The 18,185-nt window shown below is 38.0% G+C and overlaps 2 protein-coding genes across 2 annotated transcripts; one reads left to right on the top strand and one right to left on the bottom strand.

The window, feature by feature from the left end:
* The first annotated feature begins 7,635 nt into the window (after positions 1 to 7,635).
* RecQ4 (RecQ4 helicase) lies at positions 7,636 to 11,735 on the top strand. The gene has a single exon (XM_077441585.1). The coding sequence runs from the start codon at positions 7,723 to 7,725 to the stop codon at positions 11,641 to 11,643; it is 3,921 nt and encodes a 1,306-aa protein (XP_077297711.1). The 5' UTR covers positions 7,636 to 7,722; the 3' UTR covers positions 11,644 to 11,735.
* A 1,557-nt stretch (positions 11,736 to 13,292) lies between these two features.
* Positions 13,293 to 18,159, bottom strand: oxt (Xylosyltransferase oxt). Its single transcript, XM_077441586.1, has 5 exons — positions 17,753 to 18,159; positions 16,051 to 16,392; positions 15,547 to 15,689; positions 15,313 to 15,473; positions 13,293 to 15,239 (listed from the first exon to the last, which is right to left on the bottom strand). Exons 1-5 carry the CDS (start codon positions 18,016 to 18,018, stop codon positions 13,413 to 13,415), a joined length of 2,739 nt encoding a protein of 912 aa, XP_077297712.1. The 5' UTR covers positions 18,019 to 18,159; the 3' UTR covers positions 13,293 to 13,412.
* Between the last annotated feature and the right edge of the window lie 26 nt (positions 18,160 to 18,185).

The following is an 18,185-nucleotide window of genomic DNA, read 5'->3' as shown; positions in this document are numbered from 1 at the left end:
CTCGTAATTTTTATAATACTTTATATACATTTTTAAGAAGCAGTCGTGGACTCGTGCTCTCTCTTTCTGTCTTGCTTTTACATGCGTGCGTGCGAAAGAGATACCTACATATATACACTAAATAAGTTTTGACGATTGTTTTCCGAGGCTTTATTCTTTTCAATAATCTATTTTTAGATATCGATGTATCCTTACAACATGCGATATATTCGAAACAGGTAGCGGTCTCTCTCTCTTTCTTTCTTGGTTTTAATTGTGTACGTGTGAGCGAGACACACAAGGATGCGAAGTTTCTAATAATCAAATAATTTTTCAACATGTATCATAAACATTTTGTATGCATTTCAGTTGCATTTGATTGATTGCATGAATTCGTGACGTCTCGTGACCTATATAATTGAAAGCGGATTTCTATTGTTTTTTGCCATTTATTTTAACTCTGCAAAATGATATCGGACAGTGAAAGTGATGAAAGCGAAATAATAGCTCCTCGCCGAGGAACTCGACAAATCAGCAGCTCTACTGATTCTGAAAATGAATTTATCGATAATAATCAATTCCCAAGTAATAACTCCTTATATGACATTGACAACGAACCCGAAATTTACTTTGATGATGAACCCGAAATTGAAGAGCTTTTATTTAAAAAATTGATAAATATTTATAAAGCTTGATTGAAAAATAAATATAAATACGTACATAAAAAAAATGTTTCGTGCCACTGATGCGCTGGTGGCTCAAAGAAAGTATTGAAATACGACAATTAATGACGTCAACAACGATCGTCGTAGCAATCTTCGCCGATTTCAAAACAACGATTTATCGTTGTTGTAGCAGTCAAAGGGTTAAAAATACTTAACACTACAATAGACAGAATTATAAGACAGGGAAGGTATGTTGACCGTATCCCGGTCTAACGAAACACGTGTTGTGTAGTTTGAAAGAGGATCGTTTATTTTTGTTCAATTGGTACAATGGTTATTGTATGTACGAAGAGGTTTCTTCGGAGATGTGATCTAGTTGAACTCTAGAGGCTCACTCTGCCGGTGGAGGTTGCTGCGTTGCTTTATAAACGTTTTTGGTTGAAGTGTGTCGTGTGCACATCTTTTGTTCTTGGTACTCGCGCTGCCCTAGTTATGCTGCGATCGTGGTTTTATGGGTTCATACGCCTGGACGTAGTTCGTGGTTTTTATGGGTTCAGTGTGTTCTTCCTTTGTTTCCCAGACACGTGTATAGAAACACGTGTCGACCTTTTGACGAGGCGAGCGTGTGCCATGCGTTAATGACTTTCCTGGATATGTGTCGCAGTGACCTGATGAGATCATTTCAGTTGTACTATATGCCTACAGGTCCTTCAAAATTGGTAAAAAATCATCTTTTCTGTTGTCACAAATCTTCTGTATCTATTTTATAATGATAAAACGGTAGAAGTAGTTGAAAATTACATATTTAGGCTTGTATTTTACTGGTGAATATTTTGGTCTATTTTTGTCAGTACTTAAATATGAAAGGTGTAAAGCTACGTCTTCCTCGTCGTCCCTTCAATTGGTAGCAATGCCAATAGTTACGTTGGTATTAGGCTGCCAACCCCCACTCCTTGGATGTAGATTTCCGTGCGCGCGAGAAGAGACCAGTGCCGGTTTTAGGAAGTGGTTGGCTCGGGCGGCGCCCGTAGGCGCCGAGTAAGTTAGAGTGCCACTCGATGCGCCAAAGACGCTTTAACCCGTTGGGTGCTGACTTGCCTGTCGTGATCACAAAATTTCCGTAGCCCGCCCGCAATCCACCGATCCTATTTTATCCCTTCCCAACAGAAAGGTACAAAAAACAAATACTCACTTGCTGTAGTAACGCGCGAAACATTCCATTTTTTTGCCTAAAGGTCTCTATACACTCTCTATTTTAAATTTTATATAATGTTATTTACTGTTTTTTTTTTACATTATTCAAAAAATATAGATGTTTTGGTGATTATATTTTTATACAAAAAGCTTAGTAAAAGCATTTAAAAAAGTGAATATACTAAAATTTCTAATCGGCGATCCAAATATGATCAATTTATATGTAAAAATGCCAATTTTTTTTTTCGATTTACCTGCTTACACTGTAATGGTGAGTCGATTCCTGGAAATCATCATGTAATACCTTTTAGCAATAGTGAACTTTTACGCTACCTTTTCGAAATAAGGGAAAAACCACAAGTTCCTTTTTTATTATTAGATCAGGAATTTTATAATCTCGTGATTGAATAAAGCAATTTATATGCAGTAGAAATATTAGCTAGATCGAATTGTGAGCATAGCCGTATATCACGCTGGAAAGATATAACAGTCGACGAATTTAAAATTTGGCTAGGACTTTTGCTGCACATGGGGACCATACGATTGAATCGTCAAAGTGATTATTGGAAAAAGCATTATTTATTCAATCTCACCACATTCTCCCAATTTATGTTTCGTGATGGATTTTTTTTGAGAGGGCTTTGCATTTTAATAATAATGAAAAAGATGACACTGGCATGGGTAAAATAAAACCACTTATACAATTTTTTTAATTCCAAAATGACGGAGATATATTCTCCCAGTAGAGAATTGACGATTGATTAGTTATTAGTTTTGTGGAAGGGTATACTTCTCATTCGTCAATATATGAAAGGGAAAAAGGTGAATTATGGAATTAAATTATATATGTTGGGACAATCTAATGGTCTAGCATTAAAAATTATTGTATATGGTGGTTCTGCTGATACAGAATTAGGTGGCAAAGACCACGCCAATAAAGTCGTTCATAAATTGATAGAGGAAAAAGCTGGACAAGGCCATTCAATGTTTCTGGACAATTACTACAACAGTATTCCATTGACGTAATCATTGTTGAAAAAAAAGACTTACGTTACTGGAACACTAAGGGCGAATCAGAAAAATAATCCGATGGCGGTTGTCAATAAAAAATTGAATCCTTATTATACGAACAAAAATTTTCCAGAAGTTCACCTGCAACAATTTTTTTTTACGAAAATAATGAATAAATATATGTTATGAAAATAATGAAACAAGAACATTCGAACACAGCCCATATGGACGGATCACTAATGTTTTATTTTAATAGCGTCCATTACAATAGGTAACTAACGTTTAACCCATTTTTGCCAGAATTTTTTTTTTCTCAAAATTTATAATAATTTCAATAAATCATAGTGTTATATGATACATAAGATTTTTTTTTTCTTTTTTTCTTGCATTCGTATTGGTTTTATACGAGTTTTTCGAGATGTTCCAAATTTGGAACACTGGGAATACAATGAGGTAGCGTTACAAAACTAAATTAAGAAAAAAAGTTTATTTCAAAACAGGCAACCTTATAAAATAGTGTACATAGATAAGTCAAGTTATGTAAATATAATATATATACATGAATCAACGAAAATGAAAGGTTTTAAAACATCCTTCATGCAAATTTACACCACATTTTTCACAACATTTTGTGGCATGTTTTTTACAAAGTGCACATCCATTTTGTTTATCAGCTGTAATCATCCAATGATCTAGGCGATCATATCGAATATTGACAAGCACCCTGCTAGATAATTATTTTGAAGATTTTGGCCTTCCTCCCCCCCTTTACGGGATTTCCGTTAATTTTTAAGTACAGTTATACTATATTTCTTCTAAATTGCAAGTAATCTAACTTTTTATTTTCTGGATTTTTTCTATTAAAGTTACCAAGCATTATTAGCACCATTTTTTAGATTTGATGGATACTCGATAGTTATCTATATTTTCATCCATTCGATGTACTCCGGCCATATGTATAGTTGTTGTATTTTAATATGACATTTGGTCGGTTGATTGGTGGTTTTTTTTCTCGGAGGATATCCATCTCTGAGCCTGTCCTGTCCTATTGGTTCTACTGGATCGCAGGAGCTAACGATGAGAACTACTCGGTTGTCATTCCAAGCTGTAATAGTTTTTGCCAGTTTTGGTGTCAATTCAAAATTCATATGTCCCTCTTTCCAGTTTTTTTTATCAATTTAGTATTTGATATTGGGCATTTTTCTGTTCTATTAGTCATTATTGTTCCCATATAGCCGAACCCAACAATTATTCAACAATTTCCTCCATATCTGATGTTGTTAAAAATCTGGGGGGAAAAAAAATCCAATGTTGCTATAATCCCAGTGTTCCAAATTAGGAACATGGATAATATTGTGAATAAAAAAGTTACATATGGAAAAATTAAAAAAAAGTACTACACATAACGAATCTAGAACAATAAGAGATTATAATAAATATGGTCAATATGTAATAAATGTATTATAAAGATGTGTAAACTTACTTGTCAGATGAAATTTTCTGTTGAACGTATTTGATGCAAATAAAAAAACACTGCTCACTCCTACAGGTTCCAACCTAAAAAAATATTACCCGAAACGATCCCCACACTCGCTAGCTGTAGACTGATACAATTTAAACTTTTATTGTGTTATGCATAATAGAGTGGGGGTAAAAATACAAAATGTTCCAATATTGGAACACTGGGCAAAAATGGGTTAAATTAAATTAAATTTAAATTTCATTTTTCTAGATAAAACCATTTCTTCAACTTAATAAATTTCCTTCTTTTTTTCATTTAACCATCTCTTGCACGTTCTGCCGGAAACCGTATATTCGCACAAACTTCCACACGTTTTTGTCACATTTCCATCTTGCATTAATATATATATATATATATATATATATATATATATATATATATATATATATATATATATATATATATATATATATATACATATATATATATATATATATATATATACATTTCCATCACATTTCCATCTTGCATTAATATATATATATATATATATATATATATATATATATATATATATATATATATATATATATATATATATATATATATATATATATATATATTTAAATATATTTTAGCTATCAAGCTAATTTAAAAATACATCTTAATTATTATACTTAACTCTAAAATTTATAATTAACTTATATGTACTGTCCCTCACAGAGGTGTCTCTTCGCACCTCGCAGGAATGCATCCATGTTTTTAGCAGACCTGACGCACTCAGGGAGGGCATTATACATGAGCACACCCCTGTGAAAAACACCCCCAGCCGTCTTATTCTTTCTTACTCTACTTACAACTAGTTTGTCCTTATTTCTAGTATAAAAACTATGTTTATCTCTATTCCCTATTATATAATCATCAAAATACTTAGGTAATAACTTATGATCTAACTTATAAACAAAAGACAATGTACTAATATTTAGACTAATTTTAATACTCATCCATCCTAATTCATCTAACATACTTCCAATACTCTTAAATCTACTCACATTCAAAATAGCTCTCATAGCTTTATTCTGTATTTTTTGCATTTTTTCTAAATCTTGGCCACTAAACAAATTAAGCACAGTGGCACAATAAACCACATGTGGCAAGACAATTGAATTAAACACTAAAATTTTACTTTTTTTACTTAAAATATTTCTTAATCTACATAATACACCAACTTTTCTAGCCATTTTTTTTATTATATAGTCAGCGTGCATTTTAAAATTTAGTCCTGAATCTATGTATACACCTAAGTGTTTTATATTTTCAACTTGTTCAATTAACTTATCATCAATTCTAATTTCATTCAATATATTTTTATTTTTACCATTCAACCACATCATTTTTGTTTTATTCACAACCAGTCATTCACATAATTTAATTCTATATTTAAAATCTCAGACATTACATCAACATTCTTTCCAATTATATATATCAATTTATCATCTGCAAACAAATGTATTTTACACCTCTTAATTACCTTAACAATATCATTTATATATAATATAAATAATAAGGGTCCCAATTTGGACCCTTGCGGCACTCCATGAGGTGTTACAAATTCAGAGGATAACACCTTATCAATTTTTACTATTTGCCTTCTATTATTTAAGTACGATTGAAGCCACTTTAATACTATACCATTTATTCCTAACTTATATAATTTTTGTAATAAAATATTCCTATCTACTGTCTCGAACGCTCGCTTAAAATCTAGAAAAACTGCTCCAACAACCATGCTAGATTCATCCATCGCCTCCATCCAATCAGAAACCACCAATTGGATAGCGGTTTCTGTCGAATGTTTCACTCTAAATCCAGACTGTTCCACAACCAAACAATCATTTATACTAATGAACTCTTTCAACTGAATCATAACGATTTCCTCCAGCATCTTCTCAACAATTGGTAACATATTGATGGGCCTCATTTCACTGGCTTTATGTGTGCCAGTAACCTTTGGTACCGGTACAATAGTAGACACCTTCCATGCATCCGGGACGGATCCCACTTCTAACGATTCATTTATTAATTTCAGTAACTGAGGTCCAACCATGTCCCAAGTGTTGATTAAAATATCTAGAGTCAATCCATCCATACTAGAAACTGATTTCATACCCTTCAATACACCATTTAGTCCCCCCATTTCCACTAATTTAAACCTATCAAACTTATTTAAACCCAAATTAATATCATCATTCACACTATTATGCCTTGTTTGAATTGAATTAACTATATCATTCACACTATTGATGTAAAACTCATTCAATCTTTCAACCATATCCTCTGTATCATTATATACTACCCCCTCGACTTCTAATTCATTCAAAGAAAGATTTTTTCCCCCGGAAATCAAAGTTTTAATTATTCGCCACATTTTTGTGGGATCTTTTTTTGCACCATCTATATTTCTTTCATGCCAATCCCTCTTCGCATTACGCAAAACATTCACACATTTATTCCTCTTTCTTTTATACTCTAACCAAGCATTTTCTAATTGGATTCCATCCACAGCCTTAATAATTTTATATCTTTTATAACTAACATTCTTATCAACTAAGCTTTCCTTTACTTCCTTGGTAAACCAAGGTTTCAGCTTATGCTTATGCATGATTCTTGTGGTTTTTACGCATTTACTTTTAGAATATGTTATATTACGATACATTATCTCCCACATTTCATTCACACTATCACCATCCTGTCCCCATACACACTTCTTTAACAATTCATTCATCAATTGATAATCAATGTTTTCTCTTTCAGTCACCTGCATACTTTTAAGTCCTCCGTTACTAAACCGCTGTCCCAAAAACATGTTGACAATAGAATGGTCTCCTATTTTCGGTACATCTTTCACCTCACACCGCAAATCCATTATATTTGTTATAACCAAATCAATGAGAGAGCTTGATAAATTATTCACTCTCGTTGCTTCCGTCACTTTTTGTTTAAAACCCAATTCATTTACCCAATTTCTCAACTTTTTTACATAAAATTCTTCTGTCTGTAACCAATTAAAATTCCAGTCCCCAAACATAATTATATTTTTACTCACATCTATACTTTTTTCACTCAATTCTTCTAAAAATTTAAGAAATTTTCCACTTCTACCATTTGGAAAGCGGTAAATTACTAGCAAAAACACAGTTACTCCATTCACAAGCACATCCACACCAATTGTTCAAAACTCACCATCAACCTTATTAACTATTACATTACCGTAATAAAATATGGAATGCAATGTAATGATTTAGACCAAAAGTGTTCATAGTTGTGGCAGTTCTGCTCAGCTGGCGGTAACGTACATACACTTGACAGGTGTCAGCCGACGTGTGACGTTAAACTTTGACCCCAGGGAAAATGAGCTCGCCGGACGACCTGCTGTCTGATAGAGCCTACCTGAAGTGCAAAGTGACAGTCAGAAAATGGGAGAAGGAATTCTTCAAATCTCACGGAAGGATACCTTCCAAATACGACATCAAAGAAGCGGCCATCGAAGTACGTAAAGCATACAGTAAATACTTTCAAATGAAATCACGCGCATTGGAACTAGCTCTGGATGTGGAAATCTGCTCGCCACCATCGTCTCCACCTCCGCCAGCTTCCCCGCCTCCCCCATCCTCACCATCGCCATTCCCCGACACCCCTAACCTACCCTCAGCCTTACAGATCCATCAATTAATCACCACCCCACCATCAGCCACACAACCTCCCGATCGCATATGGGGTGAACATCTCAACAATGCAAAACAACCAGAGAAAAAAAGTGCCAAAAAAGCCATCAATATAACCCCGAAGATATCTCAAAACCTATTCAAAAACTGCAGCTTCAACAAACGCAACCCGAGAAAGTCACTCTCAAACAAAAGTTTTAACAAGTCAGAATGCACTGAAGCAACATCAAATCCACCGACTCAAGAAATTTCACAACCAGAACCAGCAAATACAGTAAACAAAACTTTCAACATCGTCCCAGCAACAAAGAGCATATCGTTAAATCCCATTCAAGCGATCAATTCATTAAAATCAACAGTGAGGACGATAGATACTCGTTGGCTCAACCGTTGCAGTGAAAAATTGAACGATCCTGTAGAGAATACTATCAACATCAAAACCGAAGCTCATTACGGGCTCAGAAACATCAACGTAGAAGCTATTGTACCGACGTTGATAGAAGCGAACGATTTAGACTGCATTGAAAATAGTGAATCTGAAGGCGAGCAAAACTCTAGTGTGTCTCAATTCAAACGGATCAAACAGATCGTTAAAAGGCCTAAAGTTGAGCCTAATGTGACGAGTAATAAAGTAGATACTTCGGTGAGTGTCAGCAGTGCCGAAAGTTCGAAAGAAGTTAAATCAAAACCGAAGCCTCGTAAAAAGAAAAAGGTGGTCAAAACTAAGCGAAAGAATCAGAAAGTCGCTGAGCCAGATTTACCACCGTTGCGTGAAGCGGAAGAAGATAACGAATTGGATATGTTGAGCGTTGAAAAAATTGATATGCCACGCTTCGCTATCGATCCGTCTATATTGAAGGAGAAAAATTTAGTCGAAGGTTTGGTGGCTACGCTCAAATTACCCAAACAGTTAAAAACTGAAAAAAAGTATAACAAATCCACGGCAAAAGAGAATGGTCTAATGAAAAAGATTGAAAACGGCACACTGAATGAAAATTTTGTTAGGATCAATATAGAAAAGAAAGTATACGTAAGGGGGAAAAATTCGATAAACTTTTCCAGATTTAAAAAACAACAATGGAAGAATAAGAAGAAAGCTTTGAATGAACTGGGGCCGGAATTTCCTGAAGGCGGAATATTGAAATGTTTCCGTTGCAACGGAGTCGGACACATGGCTCGATATTGTCGAGCGCATAAAGAAAATAGCTTACTACCATTAGGAGAATGCATCGACAAATCCGATCTATTATCCTTGAAAGAAGTGGAAGACTCTGAAGTAACGATAGAAGAAAATTTCACCGACGACGTGTTATTCGAATCAATGACCAAAGATGTCAATTGGGACGACGAAATCGACGAAGAAATACCCCAAACATACTTGAAACTACTCCCGAAAGAAACAAACTCAACATCCCCCCAAACTATCGAACCATTATATCCACTAAATGCCGACAACCAACCGACAGAATGCACCCAAGAAGTCAAAGACGCGCTCAAACTATTCGAACACACTCAATTCAGAAACGGCCAAGAGGTAGCAATCATGAGAATACTGTCCGGACTCTCAACCCTAGTCACACTTTCAACCGGAAGCGGCAAGTCACTATGCTACCAACTACCAGCATACATATACGCCAAGCACAACCGGTGCATAACCCTCGTCATATCGCCGCTAGTATCTCTGATGGAGGATCAAGTCATAAATATGCCGAGCTTTCTGCGAGCCGGATGCTTGCACACGAACCAAACTCCGACACAGCGCGAAAAAATCCTCCAACTCATCAAATCCGGTAACATCGACATCCTGCTCATATCTCCTGAGGCTGTGGTCTCCGGAGAGAGGTCGACCGGGTTCGGCGGCTTGCTCAAACATCTCCCTCCGATAGCTTTCGCATGCATCGACGAAGTGCATTGCGTGTCTCAATGGAGTCACAACTTCCGTCCGAGCTATCTTATGATCTGCCGAGTCCTGCGCGAAAAGATGGGAGTCACGTGCATATTGGGCTTGACGGCAACGGCCACCAGATCGACCGTAAACAGCGTGATTCAACATTTGAACATAACAGACGGATTCAACGGAGTCATAACCAACGTTCCATTGCCGGATAATCTAACACTGACGGTATCCCAAGATGTGCGCAAAGATCAAATGCTTTTAGAGTTGCTGCAAATTGAAAGATTCGCAAAGTGCAATTCGATTATTATATACTGCATAAGACGAGACGAGTGCGAACGTATCGCTACGCTCATCAGGACGTCTCTGCAACATTCCAAAGGAAGTGTGGCTCGGAACGAACTGTCGAACCGAAAACGCAAACGTGTCGAGGTTCTTGTTGAAGCCTACCACGCTGGAATGTCGGCATCCAAGCGGCGGAAAGTCCAGGAGAGCTTCATGAGCGGCAATTTGAAGATAGTCGTGGCGACGGTCGCTTTCGGCATGGGTATCAACAAGTCCGACATACGGAGTGTGATACATTACAACATGCCTAGCAGTTTCGAGTCGTACGTGCAAGAAGTCGGAAGGGCTGGAAGAGATGGACTACCAGCACAATGCCACGTCTTCGTAGACAATGAAGCTAAGGATAAGCACGAACTGCTCCGACACATACATGCGAATTCGATCGAGCGGCATTGTATTCGGAAAATGTTGCAGAAAGTTTTCATTCCGTGCGCTTGTAAAGATATGAATATAGACAAGTGTCAAGGTCATGAAGTTGCTTTCTCCATCGAGGATACTGTCAGGGAATTGGACGTGCCGACGGAGAATATATCGACTCTTCTTTGCTATCTTGAACTGCATGATAATAATTATATTAAAGTTATGAGTAGTGTATATATAGTTTGTAAGGTTATGTCTTATGGGGGACCGGCTGCTTTGAATGATGCTGCTCAAAAGTGCCCGCCATTGGCTATGGCATTAGCTTTGGAGAAGAAGAAAGGCGCTGATGTGCAGAATTTGAACACATTCGAGTTTAAAGTCGTAGACGTCGCCGCCGCCATCGGTTGGGAAAGCGGTCTTGTAAAGTACCATTTGAAGAATTTAGAATGGGACAAGTCGAAGAGATCTTTACTCAGGGTTGAATTTAACACGTTGGGCTTTAGAGTGAAGGCTCCGGGCGATTTGGATTCGTCCGAGTTGGACGTTGCTTTGGATTCGTTGTATGAACGGACTCAACTGCAAGAGAAGACCATGTTGTATCAGCTTCGGAAGGTCTCGAAGACGCTTTTGGACGTGTCGTTTAAAAATATATATGAGTGTTGCGATTTGAATTTGGAGTCTAGTTATATCGAGCGCTCGAATGTTTTGAAGTGTCAAATTAGGGAGTATTTTACTGCCGATACGCATTTGAAAGCTGAATTTGAGGAATTGAATGGCGATGAGTCGGCGAATCGGACTCAAATTATGGTCGACGTTCGCGGTTTGATTTCCACGTATAGAGATTGCTCGTTCACCGGCAGGGCTATAGCTCGCATCCTGCAGGGGATCAGCTCGCCGAATTATCCGGCTATCGTGTGGGGTCGCTGTCGGTATTGGCGATCGCACATCGGCGAAGATTTCTATACAATATGTAACATTGCCAAACAGCAAATCATGCTTATGAAATAACGCTTATTTATTTTACATGTACATAACAAAAATTTTACGTATTTATTTGATGTTTTTAAATTTTTTTCGAATAATAAAACGACTTGTGAAATACAATTGAATTCGTTTGTTTCTTTTTTATTTATTTATTTTGAAATAATAATTGATAAGAAATAAAATGCAATAACATTTTATAAAAGTTCGTAAGAAACAAGTAAACACAGTATGACAAATTATACATGTAATATAAAATTGTTGATTTGGATATGTAATTTTGTTTTTTAAATACATAAAAAATTTGCATACATGCTCGTACGTTCGTTTTCAATAAAAAGCACCAAATATCCTTCAAAAATTAAGTACAGTTTGATTTTGATTTTAAACGTTCATTTACAAAAAAATAGCTCAAATTTAGTTTGTGCAATCAAAGTACTCTCTGTATGTACGTATGTATATATAGTTCTTTTCAAATACCAAATATTGCGACTGTTATTATTCAATGTAAATGACTAAAAAATGAGGATAAATATTCACATTTGAAAAGATCTACATATAATTTTATTGAAAATATTTACGCATACCATCCTTATATGTAAAATTATAAGGTTACGACAGTAACGTAAGCTACGATATGTATGCAAATTACACTGAGTAACAAAAAATCACATTTTTTACTTGCCAGAGCGGAGACTATTCAATCATTCCAAAGTGTGACTTACAATTGGAATATGATAATGATTTTGGTTGGTTTTCTTTCATGAGCGTTTAAAAAAATGCGCAATTTTTACCGATTTTTGTCCTCCTTTGAATACTGACCAACGCCGATCGGCGATTTGCTGACAATTCCATGGGCCTGCAAAACGCCAATAGGATTTGTATATTGAACATATACAAAGTAAACAAGAATACTACCTGCTGAAGCTTTAAAGGTAGCATTGAAATAAAAATGCATTAAACATGGGTTGTGTAGTCCGTGTCATTTATTTGTCAACGTTTATAAAGACTCGTTTACACCGGAATTTCTGAATTAATAACCATAGCAGAATTACCCGATGGAAATCCATAACTGAGTATTTTACATTGTGGTTTGGAATTTAGATTGTGAGCATTACATTTTAACAACAATGAAAAACATGGAACTAGTTTTGGAAAAATACATTTATTAATAGACTTCTTTTGTTTATTTTATATTATTGCAAGATATATTACAGAGTCTAATCACACCTTTACAAAACTCGAAATTCTCTGAGGTAGTTATCTAGGGTTTGTTTGGATTAGCTACAATTTCTTTACCTGCTTTCTATTGGATTTCTAAATAATTCTAGTTAGAAATGGCGGACTTCCAACTGAAGAGACGTCAGCACTCAAAGGGTTAACTCAAAATCTAGTATTGCTGTCACAAAAGTCAGTATTGGAATCAACAGTCAGATGTTTTTTCTATTGATTGTGATTTTTTATTGCTTTAAAATACCTATGATTAATTATCTAGCGAATTTAAACGGGAGGAAACCAACAAAAATCATTGTCATATTCCAATTCAGTAGGTCTAACGAAGTAAAGACTGATAAGTCTCCATTACAGCAATTTTTTTTATTGCTCAGTGTTCTTAATAATACACAAAAAAAAGGTTAACACTCCTATAATGCATGTATATATAAATTTATATACATATAAATTAATAAAAAAAAAATTGTATATATATGGCACTAAATACTCAAACTTGTATATTTTATAATAATACATAATACAATTGACTAAAATTTGATCAAAATAAATTATTTCCATTATAATTATTTTATATCGTAGTTAAAATATTCTTTTTTTGCGACTGTCTGCTTCATTTTACCTTCGAAAGTTTTAGGATCTGGAGCCAGCGAGCTCCACGTCGTCGTATGGCACGGCGCGATCGAAACCTTGCCGCATTTCAAGTTCTTATCATTATCAGAAGTCACACAAGTACCTAAAACACTATAGAATTGTACGGCGAGGCTATCGATCCACTCTTTTAAATCGGGTCCGGACCGTTTAGCATTAGCGTCAGACTTTAACCTGGCGGCCTTTTTGTCTGTTTCAGACAGCAAGTACGGTTTGAAAGGCTTTGTGACCGAAGCATAGTCTTTGTACCCAGTGGCTGATCCCCCGTGCAGCACGCCGGTCTCCTGCTGCGAGATCTCGCTGCCGGACACGAACTGCAACGGCGAGATGAGGAACTTGGTGACGGCGATGAGACTCTTGCCGTCCAACATCTTGACGGTCCACACGCCCGGCAACAGCGGCACTTTGAAATTCGGTTTGATGAAATTAATGACATTCCCCTCGTCTATATAAGCGTCGCTCACATCGGCGATATAACCGGCTGGATCGAGCCAAAGGAATGTCATATTCGAAGACGAGGCCTCTTCGGCGCCAGGCACGAAGTGGTACATGAGCGACGGCTCCGAGAACGGTCCCATAACACGAACCAAATTACGAAAAACTTGCTCTTTTTGATCGTAATCGGTGCTGACGGCCAAAACCTTCAACCGATCCAAGTATTTCGACGATCGATTTATTTGTAAAAAGTGTTGATATTTGAACCAGGTTTCTACGGTGACTCTATTAAAGCTATTTATATGAGCTTCGTGTTGTATGAGACTGCCTTTGAACGTATCTGCGAAATGGTACGACGTTATTTCCTTGACACTTCCCGGTTTCAAAATGCACCCTTCTTCGTGTAAGGTCTTGGCGTTCAGTCTGGTGATGCTGCTGGCTATTGTTATGAGGCTGTCGTCTGATGGTGGGCTTTGATCTACGTAATGATACGTACTCTGCCAGTATCCGTCGATGTTGACCAGTTGTTCTTGGTCTATTCCCCGCACCCATTGTTCAACCCTCAAGATGATGGCTTGGTTGATGATCGGTTCGAACTTCCGAGCGAAGAACAGTTGCCGCTGCTCGGTGGCCTGCAACCGAGGCCAGTCGTCGAGTCGGAAATCGTTCGGCGAACACCCACACCAATCTACTACGTGCTTATACTGACACTTGCATCCCAACTTTCGTTTCCAATTGGTGACGTGCAGGTTGTTGTCGACGTACGTTTCGCAAAACTTTGAATTTCGCAGCACTGTGTGAAAGAAAGACTCGGCCGGTAGGAGCGTGTGTTTGAAGACAATCAGCAATCCAGATACTAGAGAGTCTTGAGCCATTGTCACATACTTGACAAACTTGCGATCTAAAGCTACCCAATCACTGCCGCCGTCGATCTGCAAACCCCACGGAAGTTTCCGATCTCCGATTCGCCACATGTGAGCGTCGCACTCGACGAACGTCTTATCGAGGCCTTGCTTTTGGATAAAACGTTGCACTTCACGTCCATGCGATTTAACGAAATTGCGTCCTTTGTTTGCTGATAAGAATTCCTCTAATTTCTCAATAGACTTAACGGGAAAGTCGCTTTCGCTGAGATTTATAACAAAGTCCCACTTCCAGTCGAATGAGAGTAAATCTTTCATAGAATTGAGCAGCATTTCTAGCAACGAAGCCCCGCCCCAAATCGTAGCAAACCTTTTCCTGGCGAGTTTAATATTTTTAAATTCTTTTTCGAGAGGTAGCAACTCACGATACAGATAATCTTGTCTCTGAAATCAAAAATTCATTTATGTTGAATAAATCATATCATCGTTGAATATGCCGAGTATGTGATGAACTTACAGCGTCAATATGAATAAAAAAATAGTGTTTGACGTCGTACAGTACGTTTATGAGTCGTCTGACTTGTCTCAAGGCTCGCCCGTTCAATGTTAATAAAAATACAATTCTGACGGGTGTTGTGGTTTCTTCGGTAGTTACTACTGCAGTTTGTGGTGTGAATTCTGAAATTGACCAATCGATTTTAATACAGAAATTACTCTATTAGTAAATTGATTTATATATAGAGATACTCACTGGCTATTCCAGTTTGGTATACGTTCATGGTGAAGTATCCTCCGCAGAGGTGACGCGAGTTTCCTGGACACTTCATATTGCAAGACGTGTCCGCTAGCTTTGAGGCCGATGGGGGATGAGTCTCACCGCAAAAACATTCGGTACTGAAATTATATCAATATGTTTACATATTTTAAGTACAGTAGAAAATCGATTATCCGATTTGTAGCATTTTTCATATAAATAAGCGAATTCAAGATGTTGCTAACTCGAATTTCGCAAGAAATACGACAGGGTTGCCAATTTGTTGGAACCGTTTCAATGAAATCAGATAAATTGGCAAACCCTGATAGAAACTTGGAGTCACATATCTAAAGTCTGGCCAGCAGCACAGTCAGGGATTGAACCCGTGACCACACATAATTGAAAACATTACACGCTAACCATTGATCTATGCTGCTGCTATATATAAATAAATAATAAGATTCATTCAATTTGCCGATGTGAATGACGGTTTAGGCTTACGAATATTGTACTCCGGCATATGGAAATCCTCCCTGCAGGCACATGTTGACGCAAAGATTGGGCTCGTTGGTCTCTTTGTAGTTAGCATAGTAGCCGGAGAGCAACCTAAAGTTCTTCTTGTCCCGGAAGCAGCCCAGTGATTGTCTCGGCAGGTGTTTATTGCGAGGACAGAGATCGGGCAGGGTCTCGGGATAGAAGTCGCCGCGTTGCAAAGCGCAGGTGATGTTGATGATGTGACTCTTGCAGGTCTGGGTAGTGGCGCGATGCACCGCTGATACGGCTTCTTTGGCGCGAAGTTTGCACCCCGGGGAGAAGTCCAGGTCGGGCAGATGCAGCGCTGTCCTGAAAATAAGATTACCGAATGAATATATGTAAGATTAAGTTTTCGAACGCGTGATGTATGAAAATAAATAGGTATTCCCGAGCATAACTGTTTTTAGAAATAGGATAGCAGTATGTACAGGTCCGGTATCCGCAGTTCAAGACTGTTGTATATTAGAGACGATAATAAAGACGTATAAGTGTTGTTGTGTCTTTCTTTCACGAACTACCCTGCATGAATTCCTACATATACATATATAAGGATGTATACTAGACTTTAAACGAAAAGGTAAGATCTCTGATGATTGTATTATATGGAGTAGAGACATGGAAGCCTAAAAAGAGAGAAGAGGACAATAACACATTTCGAAGGCATCTAACAAGATACCTTCGAAATGTGTTGCTAGAGGCGGATGCAGCGCTTTTCATGGACCGCAAGACGCATGAACATCTCCATCGTCAAAGAGCTGGCAGTTTCAGACTCTTTACAACATTTAAAAACAGATTCTTTCCCACTTTAGCCATATTTTCAGGAAGAATGTGGAGAGTATATATTGTAAGAATTTAGCTCAACTTGTGCTATCCCGAATCAAAATCAGTGATCTCATCTATTTCACAATAATAATACACAAGTCGTACGATGACATTGTCGCGCTCCTGTACAAACCTCGCCTGGAATTATCTTTGCTACTCAAGGGCAACAAGTCAATTCACTGATCTGAACCCATGCCCACGAAAACTTCCAGAATTATGATCTCGTCACCCGGAGACAAGGGATAACCTTGAGCTCCCGAAAGCAGGATGACATCATTTAACTAGTATATAATTCAGAGCAGCAGACTCAGACGCCAGTTCAGCCAGCTCTTCAGCTTAAGTGGGTAGCTATCCCACTTCCCCGCGAATATATTATACTTGTAATAAACTTATAAATATACTAAATATAAATAAACGATCCTCAACTGAGTTACCATAGGCCGGGACACTGATCAACACACCTTCCCACATCCTAAAGTATATATAAATTAAATTACATAATCACCAGAACAATAGAGGAGAGGACAGTCTCCTATAAGATGATCAGATCAAATCAAAGAACTGACGGAATCGTCCCTAAACGTTGCTTTCAACTTGGCACAGGACCAGGAGGAATGGAGGTGGATCGTTCACCGAATTTCAAATGATGTTACAAATGGCCACAACGCTCAGCATTGTGAAAACTGAACGTTCTATTCGCTACAGTGAAACATGAAAAGTCTGACCGTATAATAAATAATCTGTATATAAACTTTTTCTTGACTAGAGAAATTGAATCAAAATAAAAATAAATGAAGAAATAAAAGTAAAGTAAAAATAGTATTGGGTAAGTGGTGAGGCTAGTTACCTGGAGAGCGATTTGGCGCCGAGTCGAGTGTCCTCGTCGTCGGAGGGCGCGTCGGGAGCCCTGGCCGCGGAGACTCCGGCATCTTGGGGCTCTGGCAGAGGCGCGAGGGGGGGCCGCGGGGCTCCCGGCTCGGCGGGGGGCGTCAGCGAGAGGAAGTGCAGAGCGAGCAGGAGTTGAGCGCACAGGGCGGCCGCCGCGAGCAGGGCGCAGGTTCGACAGAGGCCCAGGCGGCGAGCTGCCGCCCCCGCTGCCGAGCTCACCGCCATTCAACGAGCCGCTCGGTCCACTCGATCCAGTCGGAGCGCGGCGAGTCCAGGGCATGGTCTTCCTGCATCACCCCCATTGACAGCTCGCCCTTCGCCCTTCACCCCTCGCCCACACTCGATCTCGCCTCGCCGCCAACTGTCAAAACATCACCTGTTCGCCACCACTC

The sequence above is a fragment of the Arctopsyche grandis genome, chromosome 11, assembly GCF_051622035.1.
Source record: "Arctopsyche grandis isolate Sample6627 chromosome 11, ASM5162203v2, whole genome shotgun sequence".
In the NCBI taxonomy this organism is placed as follows: Eukaryota; Metazoa; Arthropoda; class Insecta; order Trichoptera; family Hydropsychidae; genus Arctopsyche; species Arctopsyche grandis.
The sequence above is the reverse complement of the archived record's forward strand: the minus strand, read 5'-3'. Positions and strand labels throughout refer to the sequence as shown.